The sequence below is a fragment of the Pelophylax lessonae genome (genome assembly GCF_965119305.1).
Source record: "Pelophylax lessonae genome assembly, chromosome: 6".
NCBI lineage: Eukaryota > Metazoa > Chordata > Amphibia > Anura > Ranidae > Pelophylax > Pelophylax lessonae.
Window position 1 is genome coordinate 148,749,468 of NC_138773.1, and position 19,848 is coordinate 148,769,315.

A 19,848-nucleotide genomic window follows, 5' to 3' on the forward strand; every position below is an offset into this window, starting at 1 on the left:
CGAGGTAGGCTGAGTCGCTGTGCCAGCGTGACCGCCTTTGGACTTACCCGCCCAAGGCTTCTTCTGGCCACTAGAGGCCTTGAAGGACTTCCCCTTGTCCTGTGCCCTGAAGGCACGAAAGGACCCCTGGTTAGGTTAAATAGAGGGACCCCGCTTGGCGCGGGACAATTTTCCCCTAGCCACCTGGGGCAAAAGAGTGCTTTTGCCCCCCAGTGAGCCCTTTGATCAGTTGATCCAGAGAGTCCCCAAAAAGACGACTCCCCGCATAAGGGATGTCAGACACTGTCTTTTTCGAAGACTGGTCGGCCGACCAGCTTTTCAACTAAGTAATGCAGCAGATTGCAACCGCCGATAGTCGTACGACTAAAGAGGCCTCATCGAAGATCGCGTCACACAGGTACAGCACGGCCTGAGCCATTTGATCCACCATCTCCAGTGCAGCAGAAGAGGTGGATTCAGCAACTAGAAGGCGCCTATGCGCCTTGGCCCACTCAGCAACAGCCTGAGAGACCATTACCGAAGCGAACACGGGCTTCAGCAAGGAAACCGCTACCAGATAGATGTGGCGGGAAAGTGTCTCCTGCCGCCTATCAGCCAGGTCCTTAAACACCGCGGAATCCTCCACGGGCATTAAAGTGGACTTATTTAACCTGGAAACAGTGTGGTCGACCTTAGGAGCCACAGTCCAGCGAGAATCAACCGGATCCGCAAAGGGATAACGGTACTTAAATCTCTTGGGCACCACAAACATATGCTTGATACGGCGCCATTGGTCATTCACGGTTTCATGAAACTCCTCGGGACAAGGAAAAACCTGACCCGATTTTTGGGCCTTGCGGGTCCCGAAGGAAACACGCTTACCCGACAGGGGGGCTCATTATCCAAATTTAACGTTTCCTTAACGGAGATAAGTGCGTCCACCGCAGCGCGGTCCCGTGCTGTCCCAGAGGACGAATCCTCCTCCTCCACATCCGACTGAGAGGACAGGGACCCCTCAGGGGGGGGACGTTGTCCGCGGCAACCAAATCTGGCTCTAAGTCAGAAGACTGAGAGGGCATAGGCCGTTTTTTAGAAACCCGGTCAGACATCAGCAAATCCACTTTTGACACTAAAGTCGCAAGTGCAGCAGATAGAGAGGCTGTGGAAGCGGATTCAGGAGTACCTTAACCACCCACCAGGTCTGTGGGGAATTTGCCATCCTGGGACTCCATAATAGCAATAAATAAATGAAATGACGCTGGCCTTTTAAAATCGGCGATTCCCGCGGACCCCCCCCGCAAACCTGCACAGCAATTGGAGACCCTGTCCCCTGCTACAGAAATCTGGAAAAAGGAGTGCTAGCAAGAATCCAGGCCAGAGAAAACAGTAAAATTCCCCCCACAGTGTGCTATACTTTCCAGCGCTGCTGAGGAGCTGAAGGAGGAAGTGACCTCACGCCCCTAGGAGGCAAAGCCAGCCCGGAGCCACAATAAAATGGTTGTCAATAGAAGTCAATGGAGAGAAAACCCTGGGAAAATGGCCGCTGCCCACAAAGGACATCATGCCCACAATAAAGATAGCGCCCGATCGGCGCCAAAAATGGTGACAGAAAATGGCTGCTGCCCACACTATGAGGCCGAACAGCCTGCCCACACCCAAAATGGCGGCCGCGCAAAACTGCGCCAAACGCGGCCCAAAAACACCAGTATTGGCCCCCCATAGAGCACCCCTGGGAAGTAGGAGACCCACGCACCCCCCACATAGCGGTCAAACCGCGACAGCGCCCCCGCAGGGACAGGGAAGGGACACACAGGAGCCGCACCTACAGCCATGAGGGGGATATTACAGAACCCATACCTGAAATGTCATCCCCAAACAGAGGGCCCACATACACACCCCCCACACATGGTCCAGAGACAGAGGGGTAGTAATAGTACTCACCAGTTCAGCGAAACGTGGGCACCGCTCTGAGACAGGAAACCTCCCACCCTGAGTGGGGGTGCCGTCAGCCGAAGGGGATGCTAGCAACACATGGGCGCACCGCAGTTGAGACATCTCAGCGAAGACAGCAACTTCGCAGGCTCATCCCTGTCGCCAGGGACATTGTCGTTTGCGAGGCCTGGGCGTATCAATAACCTGCTAACGCTCAATGGCAGGCCGGGAGTCCATAAAGGTTCTAGAACAACCAGTGCGAGGCCCAGCTCTGCAAATGCTGTAGTCTTCTAGAGTCTGACTAACTAGTGCAGGTGAAAATAAAAAGCTATCATTTAAGAAAGAAAAAAAAAAAAAAAAAACACTTTTCAGAGAGTAAAACAGAAAAAGAAGAAAAAAGCGGAGACACTAAGTCCCAGCCAGTGAAACACAGTCTACTCCTGAGCTAGGCAGCAGAAAACTGATTTGGGAATGAGGCTAGCTGGGGGTATTGACCAGGACAGCCCCCTGTAGGTGTGTCTATACAAGGTTTTGTGATTATTCTAACAAAATCTTCTGCCTAGCTTACTCCTGCGGAGAAGGCCTATACCCAGACGTGCAGAATGAATGAGTGGACGGCGACTGTCAGAGGACGTAAGAGAGAAATATAATTTTATATATATATATATATATATATATATATATATATATATATATATATATATATATATATATATATATATATATTTATATTTATTAACCAAAAGGGATACACCAGTAAAATTTGCGATAAATGTATCTACCCAGCGCCACAATGTTAATATAAGAGTCGAGAAACATGAATCACCATCCTCGATAATACTAGCAGCTAATATAAATGTATAAACAATAATATCCAGTATGTATGAAAAAATAAATTAATCATACATTAGCAGCGCTCTAAACACCAGTAAATAGTGTATATAAAGGACTAGATACATCATTAACTGTAATGAAACAGACAATAACACTCAAGTCCCATAAATCTCTGTGCGGAAAAGAAAGGGGGTCATTGACTGATAGGCACAGATTCAATAAACATAATAATTTCCTAAGCACAAAGAACAAAAAGGGGAAAAAAAAAAAAAAAAAAAAGGTACAAAAAAGGGAAAGAAAGAAATAAAGTCCACTAGTCCTGTGAACCAATCCCAGTGGCTGGTGGTGTAAAAAGTAAGGAGATCCGTGTGGCCTGAAATAGTCTAAAATGAACCTTCACCACACCTCGTGGACGATCACCCCTACAGGTAGAAAAAACTCACCACATATATATGTAGTACAGGTCAATATTATATAATATATTATTATGAATGCACATGTAGTAACATCGTGGGGACAATAGATGACATACAATAGTCCCAATGACCAGAGCATATAAAAAATACATGTTAAATGGAGTATAAAAACAACATGAAATGATTTGTAACAAAATAGTACATGGTCCACAGAAATTGCATCATAATTGCTCTATGCGTTTCGTGTTAAACAACACTTCCTCAGGAGCTGGTGCAAAATGATTAACTATGAAAAAGAAAATATCATGAAGTAATGCATATAGTGGTATACATGCCCATTGAGAAGAGTATTAATTATATAGGGTTGCTTACAATGAGATGAAGCTGTTGCCTCAAAGGACTCGCCAAGGGAGGACCCCTGTGTACCATCTGACCCGGGAGCTGAGGGAGACATACCAGGCAAGCATGGGGGCCAACAATAGAAGTACAGCGATAGAATCTTGATAGTAGAGAGAATGGTAATTGTCTCAATAAACATTCAATATAATATCTAGAATTGAATTAATTATATATATAATATGAGAATAATAATAATAACAATCGTTTGTATATAGAGTTGTATGGTAGTATAGTAAACAAATATTGAGTATACCAGATAGATGAGTACCAAGATAGAAAAAGAAACCCAAGTGACAGACCCAACTTGGAGTATCCCCATGATGTGTACATGCTGGAACATCAGAGAGATGTGCAAGTAAAACATTGAGAGAAGTAAAATGATAGTGAGGATGAGTGAAAAGCATCACAAATGACCCAAGGTGAAGGTTGTGAACCGAGGAAATGGAAAAAATGAGATAAAATAAATTATAGTGATGGTGATCCCAGCGTGAGAAAACAGACCCATATTCCAAAGAGTGCGGAGACAAGTGAAGATTAAGAATGTAAAGTAAAAAGAGAAGGATCCGGAATATTACCGATTTGTAGCTAGGTGCCTGGAGTGAAAATCAATGAAAGAATGAAGAGTTGTTGCGCCCAAACACCCGCCGGGAAGGCTCCCAGCGTCACGCAGCCATTCCCAAATAGAGACACCGGCGACCGCCAGTGAACAGCTGAGCGGAAGTCGGCGCCTCGTGGAGGAAGGTAGGTGGTGTGTCAGCGTGCCGGTCTGACGGCCAAAACAGTGGCGTCTTGAACCAGCGCGGAAGGGGCGTGGCGCTGATGCGCCGCGGCCAGACCCGCCCACACCCCCGCATCACAAGGATGAAGGAGGAGGGGGAGGGAGGCAGGAGCACTACGCAGCCCCCGGGACAAACAGGACAGGAGAAACCACCAATAGGCAAGTCCTAAGGGAAAAAGCAACAATATGCCCTGAGCAAGACCTCTATCAGTATGATAATAACAACAAAATGTATAGGTTGCAATAGTATTAAACATGAGTAATTGTAGTGGCCGATCCTATATAAAAATAGGGCCATGCCCCCTGAAAGTGACAACCACGTTTGTACTGGTACAGGGTAAATAGTAAGCCGACCCCAATGGTCCACAGGGTCAGCCCCCTGAGTGTAACAAACGTATGCACTTGTACAAGGGGCGGTCCAGAGAACCGCACGCCTCCATCCCTAATAATTGGAAAGTCCCACAAAAAAAACTCTCCTTGTCTCACATGATATTAGGGATGGAGATACAAAAGTTTTTGTAACCTCATTTAAAGTCCCGACTTTCCCTGTTTTCCTTCCAATTATTAGGGATATAGGCGTGCGGTTCTCTGGACCACCCCTTGTACAAGTGCATACGTTTGTTACACTCAGGGGGCTGACCCTGTGGACCATTGGGGTCGGCTTACTATTTACCCTGTACCAGTACAAACGTGGTTGTCACTTTCAGGGGGCATGGCCCTATTTTTATATAGGATCGGCCACTACAATTACTCATGTTTAATACTATTGCAACCTATACATTTTGTTATTATTATCATACTGATAGAGGTCTTGCTCAGGGCATATTGTTGCTTTTTCCCTTAGGACTTGCCAATTGGTGGTTTCTCCTGTCCTGTTTGTCCCGGGAGCTGCGATGCGCTCCTGCCTCCCTCCCCTTCCTCTTTCATCCTTGTGATGCGGGGGTGGGGGCGGGTTTGGCAGGGCAGGTCCCGGGCCATTGCCCGGGGGCTGCGTAGTGCTCCTGCCTCCCTCCCCCTCCTCCTTCATCCTTGTGATGCGGGGGTGTGGGCGGGTCTGGCCGCGGCGCATCGGCGCCACGCCCCTTCCGCGCTGGTTCAAGACGCCACTGTTTTGGCCGTCAGACCGGCACGCTGACACACCACCTACCTTCCTCCACGAGGCGCCGACTTCCGCTCAGCTGTTCACTGGCGGTCGCCGGTGTCTCTATTTGGGAATGGCTGCGTGACGCTGGGAGCCTTCCCGGCGGGTGTTTGGGCGCAACAACTCTTCATTCTTTCATTGATTTTCACTCCAGGCACCTAGCTACAAATCGGTAATATTCCGGATCCTTCTCTTTTTACTTTACATTCTTAATCTTCACTTGTCTCCGCACTCTTTGGAATATGGGTCTGTTTTCTCACGCTGGGATCACCATCACTATAATTTATTTTATCTCATTTTTTCCATTACCTCGGTTCACAACCTTCACCTTGGGTCATTTGTGATGCTTTTCACTCATCCTCACTATCATTTTACTTCTCTCAATGTTTTACTTCCACATCTCTCTGATGTTCCAGCATGTACACACCATGGGGATACTCCAAGTTGGGTCTGTCACTTGGGTTTCTTTTTCTATCTTGGTACTCATCTATCTGGTATACTCAATATTTGTTTACTATACTACCATACAACTCTATATACAAACGATTGTTATTATTATTCTTCTCATATTATATTATATTTATATAATTAATAAAATTCTAGATATTATATCGAATGTTTATTGAGACAATTACCATTCTCTCTACTATCAAGATTCTATCACTGTACTTCTATTGTTGGCCCCCATGCTTGCCTGGTATGTCTCCCTCAGCTCCCGGGTCAGATGGTACACAGGGGTCCTCCCTTGGCGAGTCCTTTGAGGCAACAGCTTCATCTCATTGTAAGCAACCCTATATAATTAATACTCTTCTCAATGGGCATGTATACCACTATATGCATTACTTCATGATATTTTCTTTTTCATAGTTAATCATTTTGCACCAGCTCCTGAGGAAGTGTTGTTTAACACGAAACGCGTAGAGCAATTATGATGCAATTTCTGTGGACCATGTACTATTTTGTTACAAATCATTTCATGTTTTTATACTCCATTTAACATGTATTTTTTATATGCTCTGGTCATTGGGACTATTGTAGGTCATCTATTGTCCCCACGATGTTACTACATGTGCATTCATAATAAATCAAGTTACATGTGTACTTACTCATGTTTTTGTTTCGATGGTATGCACACATATATACCTCACAACATATATTTTTGTATAATCTATGGCCAGATAATCACACGCCTCATTCAAAGTCCCACAAAAACCCCTCCTTGTCTCACATGATATTAGGGATGGAGATACAAAATTTTTTGTAACCTTATTTAAAGTCCCGACTTTCCCTGTTTTCCTTCCAGTGCTTTGCGAAAGTATTCAGCCCCTTGAACTTTGCGACCTTTTGCCACATTTCAGGCTTCAAACAAAGATATAAAACTGTAATTTTTGTGAAGAATCAACAACAAGTGGGACACAATCATTATTATTATAATCATTATTGGATATTTCAAACTTAACAAATAAAAAACTGAAAAATTGGGCGTGCAAAATTATTCTGCCCCCTTAATACTTTGTAGCGCCACCTTTTGCTGCGATTACAGCTGCAAGTCGCTTGGGGTATGTCTATCAGTTTTGCACATCGAGAGACTGAAATTTTTGCCCATTCCTCCTTGCAAAACAGCTCGAGCACAGTGAGGTTGGATGAGGAGCGTTTGTGAACAGCAGTTTTCAGTTCTTTCCACAGATTCTTGATTGGATTCAGGTCTGGACTTTGACTTGGCAATTCTAATACCTGGATATGTTTATTTGTGAACCATTCCATCGTAGATTTTGCTTTAGGTTTTGGATCATTGTCTTGTTGGAAGACAAATCTTCGTCCCAGTCTCAGGTCTTTTGCAGACTACATCAGGTTTTCTTCCAGAATGGTCCTGTATTTGGCTCCATCCACCTTCCCATCAATTTTAACCATCTTCCCTGTCCCTGCTGAAGAAAAGCAGGCCCAAACCATGATGCTGCCACCACCATGTTTGACAGTGGGGATGGTGTGTTCAGGGTGATGAGCTGTGTTGCTTTTACGCCACACATAACGTTTTGCATTGTTGCCAAAAAGTTTGATTTTGGTTTCATCTGACCAGAGCACCTTCTTCTACAGGTTTGGTGTGTCTCCCATGTGGCTTGTGGCAAACTTTAAACAACACTTTTTATGGATATCTTTAAGAAATGGCATTCTTCTTGCTACTCTTCCATAAAGGCCAGATTTGTGCAGTATACGACTGATTGTTGTCCTATGGACAGAGTCTCCCACCTCAGCTGTAGATCTCTGCAGTTCATCCAGAGTGATCATGGGCCTCTTGGCTGCATCTCTGAGCAGTCTTCTCCTTGTATGAGCTGAAAGTTTAGAGGGACGGCCAGGTCTTCGTAGATTTGCAGTGGTCTGATACTCCTTCCATTTCAATATTATCGCTTGCACAGTGCTCCTTGGGATGTTTAAAGCTTGGGAAATCTTTTTGTACCCAAATCCGGCTTTACACTTCTCCACAACAGTATCTCGGACCTGCCTGGTGTGTTCTTTGTTCTTCATGATGCTTTCTGCGCTTTAAAAACGGACCTCTGAGACTATCACAGTGCAGGTGCATTGATACGGAGACTTGATTACACACAGGTGGATTCTCTTTATCATCATTAGTCATTTAGGTCAACATTGGATCATTCAGAGATCCTCACTGAACTTCTGGAGAGAGTTTGCTGCACTGAAAGTAAAGGGGCTGAATAATTTTGCACGCCCAATTTTTCACTTTTTTATTTGTTAACAAAGTTTGAAATATCCAATAAATTTCGTTCCACTTCATGATTGTGTCCCACTTGTTGTTGATTCTTCACAAAAAATTAGTTTTATATCTTTAGGTTTGAAGCCTGAAATGTGGCAAAAGGTCGCAAAGTTCAAGGGGCCGAATACTTTCGCAAGGCACTGTACATACATACATACACACAGTATCTCACAAAACTGAGTATAAACCTCAAATTTTTGTAAATATTTTTTTATAGCTTTTCATTTGACAACACGGAAGAAATTACACTTTGCTACAACGTAAAGTAGTGAGCGTACAGATTGTATAACAGTGTAACCTTGCTGTCCCCTCAAAATAACTCACACAGCCATTAATGTCTAAACCACTGGCAACAAAAGTGAATACACCCCTAAGTAAAAATGTCCAAATCGGGACCAATTATCGATTAATCCTCCCTGGTGTCATGTGACTCATTAGTATTACAAGGTCTCAGGTGTGAATGGGGAGAAGGCGTGGTTAATTTGGTGTTCTCCCTGTCAAATTGGTCACTGGAAGTTCAACATGGCACCTCCTGGCCAAGAACTCTGAGGATCTGAAAAAAGAATTGCTGCTCTACATAAATATGGCCTAGGCTTTAAGAAAATTGCCAAAACCCTGAACCCGAGCTGCAACATGGTGGCCAAGACCATACAGCGGTTTAACAGGACAGGCTTCACTCAGAACAAGCTTTGCCATGGTCGACCAAAGAAGTTAAGTGTACGTTGTCAGCATCATATTCAGAGGTTGTCTTTGGGAAATAGACCTCTGAGTGCTGCCAGCATTGCTGCAGAGGTTGAAGGTGTGGGGGAGGGGGGGGGGGGGGGGTCAGCCTGTCAGTGCTCAGACCATACGCCGCACACAAGCATGGCTGTTGTCCCAGAAGGAAGCCTCTTCTAATGATGCTGCACAAGAAAGCCCACAAACAGTTTGCTAAAGACAAGCAGACTAAAGGACATGGATTACTGGAACTATGTCCTGTGGTCTGAAGAGACCAAGATAAACATATTTGGTTCAGATGGTGTCAAGCGTGTGTGGCGGCAACCAGGTGAGAAGTACAAAGACAAGTGTGTCTTGCCTACAGTCAAGCATATTGGTGGGAGTGTCATGGTCTAGGGCTGCATGAGTGCTGCCGGCACTGTGGAGCTACAGTTCATTGAGGGAACCATACATGCCAATATGTACTGTGACATACTGAAGCAGAGCATGATCCCCTCCCTTCAGAGACTGGGCCGCAGGGCAGTATTCCAACATAAACCCAAACACACCTCAAAGACGAACAATGCCCTACTAAAGAAGCTGAGGATAAAGGTGATGGACTGGCCAAGTATGTCTCCAGACCTAAATCCTATTGAGCATCTGTGGGGCTTCCACAAACAGAAGGTGGAGCGTAAGGTCTCTAACATCCACCAGATCCATGAGCCCTCATGGAGGAGTGGAAGACGACTCAAGTGACAACCTTTGAAGCTCTTGTGAACTCCATGCTGAAGAGGGTTAAGGCAGTGCTGGATAATAATGGTGGCCACACAAACTATTGACACTTTGGGCCCAATTTGGACGTTTTCACTTAGGGGTGTACTCACTTTTGTTGCCAGCGGTTTAGATATTAATGGCTGTGTGTTGAGTTATTTTGAGAGGACAGCAAATTTACACTGTTATACAAGCTGTACATTCACTACTTTACATTGTAGCAAAATGTCATGTCTTTAGTGTTGTCACATGAAAAGATATAATAAAATATTTCCAAAAATGTGAGGGGTGTATTTACTTTTGTAAGATACTGTATGTGCTTATGTCAACTAAAAGAACTCCTCTGGTTGGCTCATTTGATTAGCAATATTATGGAACACTATGTATAATCGTTAACTGACAGTTATTTATGGTTAAAGAAAAAAAAAAAGTTCCAATACGATATAATCATGATAGTGGCAGCACTGTATTGGCAGAATTACTGCCATAGCAGTCCAGACACCCACTATAGCAACAGTAGGAGGAGAGGAGTCCTTTGGCAAGTCCCTATTAAACCAGTAGCCAACAGACAGCAAGACCAGGGAGAACTAGAGTAGCTTTTGACTATACCCATCACTAACTGACACAACAAACATGCTTCAAGCATTAAAGAATAAGTGACAAACAGGCCACCAGCACTAAAGATCACAGATATCAAAGCCTTACCAGAAGTTAAATTACAGCCTTGGGAGAGATGGTTAGGAGCAGAATCTGCATGCACATTCATAGTGAAGCCGGGCATTACTGAATCGCTAGTGCCAGTAGTTCCACAGGAGGCATTAGACTCATTGCTAGGAATAGCGGCATTGGTACTATCTGTATCTAGAATATCCATCGGTGTTACAAGGCCAGTTGCTGAATTCATCTTTATTAAGCAATCTTCATTTACAGGTCTTAGGGAGGACGATGCACTTATCTCAGAAACAGGAGAGCATATATCCATATTTGTATTCAAAGTGTTTTTTTCAATATCTTGCAAATGGTCACAATCAGAAATCGGCTTCTCTCTTTCTACAACTCTTAATGGTGAAGAGACTGGCCTTACATCAATAAAATGAGTCATTTTAGTATTGCTAGTTGCATCATTCACATTGGTTGTTTTATGAGAAAAGTTGGCAGGGCTCCCAACTAGCGTTTCAATACCAGAAGCTGAATTCTCACATGTCTTATTCCATTCTTCACACTTCCCCTCTAAAGAATGTCCAGTTTTTAGTCCAGAGTCTTCAGGTGAAACCTCTGTGGTGGTGTTACACTCAGAAGGGTTCTGGGACTGAGGTTTTTCCATTTCAGATGAGGTGTTATTTTGTGTGATACAATTCTTTAAGAAAACTAATCTAGTCTGCTGCTGTTGGACATTTCCTTTTGTTAGAACAGGCGATTCTTTAAAGGTCTCAATTTTTGAGGTATTTCTTAAATTATGAAGAGCAGCAATTTGTTGTCGACAGCTTGCAGTCATTGTTTTTCTTGCCCTGAAGATCTTTTTCACTGTTCCATTTGTACTGGCTACAATCCTAGCTGATGCCTGCAGAATATTAAAGAAAAGAACCAAATTATTTCTGAACATAACATAATAAAAACAAAATCCACTGAATGTCCACATGGGTCAGACGGTGAATGCACCGACAAGAAACAATGCGGTACTTGACCTACGGATTACCAACAATACAGACCTGCTCACGGATATAGAAATACAGTAAAACCTTGGTTTGAGAGTAACTTGGTTTAAGAGCGCTTTGCAAGACAAGCAAAATTTTCAAATAAATTTTGACTTGGTTTACAAGCGATGTCTTGATATACAAGTAGCTTCAAGTCACAGCTGAGTATAAAAGAGAAGAGAGGCGCCTCTAAGTGTAGCAATATGGTTACATTTAATGAAGGTACAACATTTAGCAACTCACATGGTTGATGATTGGAACAGGCACATCTAAGTATGCAGGCATCCAGGCTAAAGCTGTCCACATAGACCATCCTCTGCACCGCCATCTACGTCATCCCTTCCATGCTGCCCCTCGCTTTTAGATCCCTTTACTGCAGGGTGGTCTTCCCAGTCAGGATTACAGACTGGCAGCCGGCGGTGCAGAAGATAGTCCATGTGGACAGCTTTACCCCGGATGCCTGCATACTTAGATGTGCCTGTTTTAGTCAACAACCATGTGAGTTGCTAAATGTTGTACCTTCATTAAATGGAACCATATTGCTACACTTAGAGGCGCCTTTCTTCTCTTTGATACTCTGTAGCTCCTACTGGATTTTGCTTCTTATCCCCTTATGGAAGCGGCTATTTGTGGATGGACATTTTATGGTTATATAACCTATCGCAATGCTATAATCTTTTTATATGGACTATAAACTGAAGGACTTATGAATAAATGGTTGTGGAACGAATCATCTGAGTTTCCATTATTTCTTATGGGGAAATTTGCTTTGATATAAGAGTGCTTTGGATTAAAAGCATGCTTCCGGAACGAATTATGCTCGCAATCCAAGGTTTTACTGTACAGTGCAACTTAGGAAACAGTGACCATAGGTCAAGTGGCTGTGGAGCTGGTGTAGTAAGGAGGGTTTTGGGTTCCTGGAGAACTGGGCCGACTTCTCAGCTCTATGGTAGGTACGGATTGCACCTAAATGGGGAGGGTGCAGCCATACTGGGTGAGAAGATGGCCGAAAAGTTAGAGGGGCTTTTAAACTAGGTGATTGGGGGGGAGGGTACAGATGTAGAATTAGCCAGTGGAAAGCAAGATTCAGAGGGCACAAATGGGGACATTAGTGGTAAGGTGTTCAGAGCTCCTAAACCCAGGGTGGGTATGGGGAAAAAAAAATAAAAAATCACAAGAGCAGCCTAAAAACATCAAATGAGGATATATGTAAACGGCCAAAATTACGAGGTTTGTATACCAATGCCAGAAGCCTGGCTAACAAGATGGGAGAGCTGGAGCTGCTGATGTTTGAGGAGGACTTAGATTTTGTGGGTGGGGATAACTGAGACTTGGTTCGACAACTCTCATGATTGGATGGCGACCATTCAGGGGTATTCCCTTTATCGCAGAGATAGAGAAGGTTAAAAAGGGGGAGAGGTATGTCTGTATATTAAGAACAGTGTACAGGTAAATATGAGAGATGATATTAATAATGGAGCTATGGACGAGGCAAAATCCCTATGGGTAGAACTTCAACGGGAAGGCACTGTGGGGAAGGTAATATTAAACGTATGCTATAGCCCCCTAACCAGAGAGGAAAGCGAGGCCAGAACACATTGGCCCCATAAAAGACGAAAAGGGAGATTTGGCCACAGAGGACAGGGAAAAGGCGGTAGTGTTAAATAATTTCTTCTCTTCAGTCTTCACAAAAGAATCGGGAGGGCTACAGTAACCCAGCTTGTAAGGCCAAACTAAATAATACACCTCAGGAAGTACCGCCATGGCTAACAGAAGATAGAAAGACTTAGAAGTAAACTAGAGAAACTGAACATAAATAAATCACGGGACCGGATGGCTTGCACCCGAGGGTTCTTAACCACTTAAGCCCCGAAGGATTTGGCTGCTAAAAGACCAGGGGGTATTTTGCGATTCGGCACTGCGTGACTTTAACGGACAATTGCGCGGTCGTGCGACACTGTACCTAAACGAATTTGACGTCCTTTTTTTCCCACAAACAGAGCTTTCTTTTGGTGGTATTTGATCACCTGTGCGATTTTTTGATCACGCGCTATAAACAAAAAAAGAGCGTCAATTTTGCAAAAATAACAATATTTTTCACATTTTTTTATATGAAATTCCCCCAAAAAAAAAGTAAAAATCAAAATATTTTAACATTTTCGGCCAATTTGTTTTATGCTACATATGTTTGGTAAAAAAAAAATTGCAAAAAGCGTATTTTGATTGGTTTGCGCAAAAGTTATCGCGTTTACTAACAAAGGGAAAGATTTTTGTCATTTTTGTTGTTTTTTTTTTTTAACACGTAATGGCAGCGATCTGCGATTTTTTTTGCGGTACTGCGACATTGGGGCGGACAGATCGGACCCTTGACTGACATTTTTGACACTTTTGGGGTTACCAGTGACATTTCTACAGTAATCAGTGCTATTATATATATATATATATATGCACTGTTACTGTAAAATTACACTGGCAGTGAAGGGGTTAACTTTATTTGCGAGGGAGGGGCTGTGTGTGTCCCTAGGGGCGTGATTCTAACTGTGATTGGCTGTTGCTTGAGCTGTAGGAACACTGATCAACGGTCCTACATAGTAGAACCGTATGATCAGTGTTTCTACACAGGGGAGATTGACAGGCAGCTTGTTTACACTCCCTCTCCCCCGACGATCGCAGAGTGACCGGCGGACATCGGGTCCGCCGGTCACACGCGCGGGGGGGGGGGGCGGACTGGGAGGTGGGGGGTGTCCGTGACTCGCTCGCTCCCCAGAGCCTCACAGGCTAGTGACGTACCGATACGTCACTCTGCCTGTGAGGGGCTGACCGCCGCAGTATATGTACTTGCGGCGGTCGGCAAGCGGTTAAAGAGCTCAGCCAAGTGATTTCCAGACCATTATTTATGATTTTGAAGGATAGTTTACAGACGGGTATGGTGCCAGCTGATTGGAAAAAAGCCAACGTGGTACCAATATTTAAAAAAGGGCAGAGACATATCCCGGGTAACTATAGGCCGGTCAGCCTAACATCAGTAGTCTGCATGATTTTGGAGGGGATGTTAAGAGACCACCTCCAAGACTTTAGTAATGAAAATGGTATTAGTAGTAATCAGCATGGATTCATGAAAAATTGTTCTTGCCAAACCAATCTATTAACCTTCTACGATAAAGTGAGCTGCCACCTAGATAAAGGTAAGCCTGTGGATGTGGTGTATCTGGACTCTGCAAAGGCCTTTGACACCGTTCCCCACAAACGCTTACTGTTCAAACTAAGGAAGGTAGGTATGGACCATAAGGTGAGTACCTGGATAGAGAACTGGCTCCAGGGGAGAGTGCAAAGGGTGGTGATTAATGGGGAGTACTCGGATTGGGCGGGGGTGGAAAGTGGGGTCCCCCAGGGTTCTGTCCTGGAGCCAATCCGGTTTAATTTATTCATAAATGATCTAGAGGAGGAGGGGATATCTAGTACAATCTCAGTATTTGCGAATGATACTAAACTAAGCATGCCAATATCTTATATGCAGGATGTGGAAACCTTACAAGCGGACCTGAACAAAATAATGGGGTGGGCAACTACATGGCAGAGGTTTAATGTTGAAAAATGTAAAGTAATGCACTTGGGTGCCAGAAACCAGAAAGCAAGCTACTCAATAGGGGGGGGGGGGGACCTCTGGGTGAATCTAAGATGGAAAAGGACCTGGGGGTACTGGTAAACAACAGGCTTGGCAATGGCATGCAATGCCAAGCCGCTGCAAGCAAAGCCAACAGAATACTGAGATGTATAAAAAAAGGGATTAACTCCAGAAATAATGGAATTTTTGTAAAATCTTACCTGTAAAATTCCCTTCTCTGAGTCCTCCGACAGTCGCCGCCATCACTGTTGGGTATTGACTTCCCATCCGCAGGAGTAGCTAGGCATATAGACTTAGTCAAAAGACATTAGCATATACACACCCATGGGGGCTGTCCCATCTGGTCAATACCCCCCTGCATCACCACTCCCAACTCAGTTTGGTAGCATAGAAATAGGTAATAAGAACCCCAAAAGAGAGGCGGGGGCAGCGACTGTCTGAGGACTCAGAGAAAGGAATTTTACAGGTAAGATTTTACAAAAATTCCGTTTTCTCTTACGTCCTACCGACAGTCGCCGCCTCCTCTAAGTCATCACTGTTGGGATGTCCCAAAGCAGTATAGACATGAGGGGTGGGAGACGCAACCGTAGAAAAGGCAACGCAGTACCCACATCAGAGAAAGGAATCTTACATGCACTGTAAGAGAACCAACTGGGCAACAGAAAAAATGCTCAACAGGAGCAACAGCCCAGGAAAGCAAATGCCAACAGCCAGGAACCCAGAAAAAAAACACAAGGGTCCACCATGGCACTGCCGCACTGAGAACTTTGCGGCCAAAGGAAGCATCAGTCGATGCCCGATCGTCTACTTTGTAGAATTTTGAAAAAGTGTGCACCGATGACCAAGTCGCAAGCCTTGCACACCTTGGCCACCGAGGCCCGATGCCAATAGGCCCAGGACGCACTCACAGATCTGGTAGAGTGCGCCTTAACAGGGAAGGGTGGAACTCGTTCCTTCAAGGCGTAAGCCTGTTCAATGGTCTGTCTGATCCATTTGGCAATAGTGGCTGCAGAAGCAGCCATGCCCTTCCGAGGTCCCTCAGAGGGAATCCGTCTTCCGAAAGGACTCCGTAGACGACAGGTAAACCCTGATCGCCCTGACAACATCCAAGGAATGCAGAGCAACCTCCTTAGGATGCTTAGGCTTTGTACAAAGCGAAGGCAGGGCAATGTCCTCATTAATGTGGAACTCAGAGACCACCTTAGGAAGAAAGGAGGGATGCGGACGCAAAACCACCTTATCCCGGTGAATCACCAAGTACGGAGAACGGCAAGATAATGCTGCCAGTTCAGACACCCTGCGAGCCGAAGTGATCGCCACCAAAAAGGCAACCTTCTTAGACAGCAGAGGCAACGATATTTCCCAAATGTTTTCAAAGAGAGCACGCTGTAAGACGGACAGAACCAAGTTCAAGTCCCATGGAGGTAAGGGCTCCTTCCTGGGAGGAGCCAAATGTCACACACCTTGAATGAAGGTGCGAACCAGGGAATGAGACGCCAAAGGGCGTTGGAAAAGAATAGCCAGTGCAGACACCTGGCCTTTGATCGTGGCCAGCGCCAGGCGCTGGTCCACTCCGGACTGGAGGAAGGCCACCACTCTTGACACCCAAGTACGAGCGAGGGGAGAACCCCCTGGACTCACACCAAGCGAAATAAGCCTTCCAGGTACGGTAATAGATTTTACCGGAGGAGGTCTTTCTAGCCTTGACAAGGGTAGGAATTACCTCAGAAGAGAGACCCCTGTCCTTCAGGACCTGGGTCTCAACAGCCAGGCCATTAAAGCCAGCGACCGTAAAGCAGGATGGAAGATCGGACCCTGAGACAGGAGCCGCAGAGGCAGACGCCACGGAGGCGCCACTGCCAGGTGAACAACGTCGGCGTACCAGGACCGGCGTGGCCAGTCCGGAGCCACCAGAATCCCCAGGTGCGGTTCCGAGACCAATCTGCAGAGGAACCGGGATAGCAACTGAATCGGAGGAAAGGCATACATCAGACGATACTGATGTCAAGGGGCTACCAACGCATCCGAGGCGTCCGCCAACGGATCGCGCGTTCTTGCCACGAACCTTTCCACCTTTTGATTTAGCCGGGATGCGAACAGATCCACGTCTGGGGATCCCCACCTCGCACACAGCATTTGAAAGACCTCCGGGTGTAGGGACCATGCCCCCTGGTCCAGGGTCTGGCGGCTCAGATAGTCGGCCTGCCAATTCTCCACACCCGAAATGTGAACTGCCGAGATCGCCGGGACATGAGCCTCGGCCCAAGACAGAATGTCGGTCACCTCCCAGGCCGCCCGAGCACTCCTGGTGCCCCCTTGGTGGTTGATGTAAGCCACCGCAGTAGCATTGTCCGTCTGTACCCAGACAGGATGGCCCGACCACTGGAAGAGACAGAGTTTTATCGCTCGTAGTTCCAGCACATTTATCGGGAGGGAGGATTCTTCCTCCGACCAAGTGCCCTGGGCAGACAGGTTGCCCAGAACTCCACCCCAGCCCGACAGGCTGGCATCCGTGGTAATCACCGTCCACACCAACGGACGGAAGGACTTGCCTGCCGCCACCGACGGGGACTGGAGCCACCACAGAAGAGCCAATCTGGTCTGACGACTCAAGGAGACACACAGATCCAGGGACTGAGGCAGTCTGTTCCACTTGGCCAGGATCTCCGCTTGGAGAGCCCGCGTGTGAAACTGAGCAAAGGGTATCGCCTCGAAGGCCGATACCATCAACCCCAGGCCCCGCATACAGGTCTTGAGTGACGATGACGGGCTGTCCCTGAGGGACCTGATCTCGTCCCGCAAAGTCCGGAGCTTGTCCTCCGGCAAGAACACCTTTGCCTGAGCAGAGTCCAGAATCATTCTCAGGTAGGGAGGATGAAGCGATGGAGACAACGTCGATTTCTGAACGTTGATGGTCCATCCGAACTCCTGGAGCGTCTGCACCGTGGTGGACAGATCGCGCACTAGGTCCTGACTGGCACGTGATCTCAGAAGTAGATCGCCCAGGTAACCCAAGACCGCAATGCCCTGAGCCCTCAGTAGGCCCAGAACCGGTGCCAACACTTTGGTAAACACCCTTGGTGCCAAAGCGAGACCGAAAGGTAACTCCACAAACTGGTAGTGGTCCTCTGCGATAGCAAACCGAAGGTACCGCTGATGACCCTCGAAAATGGGGATGTGCAGGTACGCATCCTTCAGATCCATCGAGGCCAGGAATTCCCCTGGACTCAGGGAGGCCACCACCAAACGGAGAGACTCCATACGGAACACGCACGAAGCGGTTCAGCGCTTTTAGGTCCAGAATAGGACGCACTTTGCCCTCCTTTCTGGGCACAGTGGACAGATTGGAATAAAACCCCCGAAACCTGTCCCGATGAGGCACCGGGACAATCACTCCCTGAGCAAGCAGGTCCTGCACCGCTTGATGCAAGTCCAGCAGACGCCCCGGAAGCAGATGAAGATTGGAGGGAAAGAATCTGTCCGCCGGCCGGGAAAGGAATTCGATCTTGTATCCCGATCGAACGATTTCCAGAACCCACCTGTCCGATATCCGGAGCAACCAAGGTTGGGAGGAAACCGCGCAAATGTCCCCTCACCCCTGAAACGGGTGAGGGCGCCCCTTCAGGCAGAGGCGCATTGACCCGCCGCACCAGCATTGCCAGACTTCTGCTTACCCGCCCAGGGCTTCTTCTGACTGCCCTGGGCCTTGAAGGGCTTGCCCTTGGATTGGTTCCGAAAGGCACGAAAGGACCCCTGATTGGATCTAGGCGCAGAACCCCGCTTGCCCCGAAAGGACTTGTTCTTCGGGTTCTGGGGCAGCATAGTGCTCTTGCCCCCCGTGACGCCTTTCACCAGGGTGTCCAACGCCTCGCCAAAAAGGCGAGAACCAGCATAGGGAAAAAACAGCAACTGTTTTCCGTGAGGACTGGTCAGCCGACCAGCTCTTCAGCCATATCAGTCGCCGGTTAAGCACCGCGACTCTAGAGAGGCGAGCCACTAAGGGGGCCTCATTCAAGGCTGCATCACACAAATACATGACTCCTTGGTGGATCTGATCCACCATTTCCAGCCGCGCAGGCGGAACACCATCAGACACGAGATTGCACCTAAGCATCTTAGTCCAATCAGCCACCGCCTGAGCCACCAGAACGGACGCGAATACGGGTTTTGAGCAACGAACCGGCCACCGTATAGGAATGGCGAGCTAGAGACTCCAACCGCCGGTCCGTGGGATCCCGGAAAACCGGGGTATCCTCAGTAGGAACCAAGGTAGCCTTGTTTAACACGGCCACAGTGTGATCTACCTGTGGAGGCACACACCATCGTGATTCCGTACCCGGCGCAAAAGGATAAAGCAATTTGAACCGACTAGGTACCAGGAATGGACGTTTTAACGTGCGCCACATTTCATTAACAGTGTAATGAAACTCAGCTGGGCAGGGGGAAACCTGCGCAGACTTGGGGGTCCTGTGCGTCCCAAATGAGGACGCCCGGAGGACAGGGCTCATCCTCTAAATGCAAGGTTTCCTTAACAGAAACAATTAACTCGTCCATGGTCGCCCATTCTTCAGGTGACCCTGGGGAGGAGGTACCAACCCCCTCCATCTCAGACCCCGGGGTCCAGGGATGAGCGGGACCCTGAAAAGGACACGCTCGCAGCAGCAGCCATATCCCCATCTGAATCAGAAGATAGAGACAATCTGGGCCTCTTTTTTGCAGCACGTTCAGACATCAGCATTTCCATATTAGACACCAAAGTCACCACCACAGCAGCCAAAATCGGGTCGCAGCGGGGCCACAGGAGAACTGGGGA

The 19,848-nt window shown here is 46.7% G+C and overlaps 1 protein-coding gene across 2 annotated transcripts in view; it reads right to left on the bottom strand.

The window, feature by feature from the left end:
• The window catches only part of ATF7IP2 (activating transcription factor 7 interacting protein 2), a 564,057-nt gene that overhangs the window by 484,248 nt on the left and 59,961 nt on the right, over positions 1-19,848 (bottom strand). For both annotated transcript variants that reach the window (XM_082260703.1, XM_082260702.1), the window contains exon 2: positions 10,422-11,277. In XM_082260703.1, the coding sequence (XP_082116829.1) occupies positions 10,422-11,277 (856 nt within the window). The remainder of the gene's footprint in view (positions 1-10,421; positions 11,278-19,848) is intronic.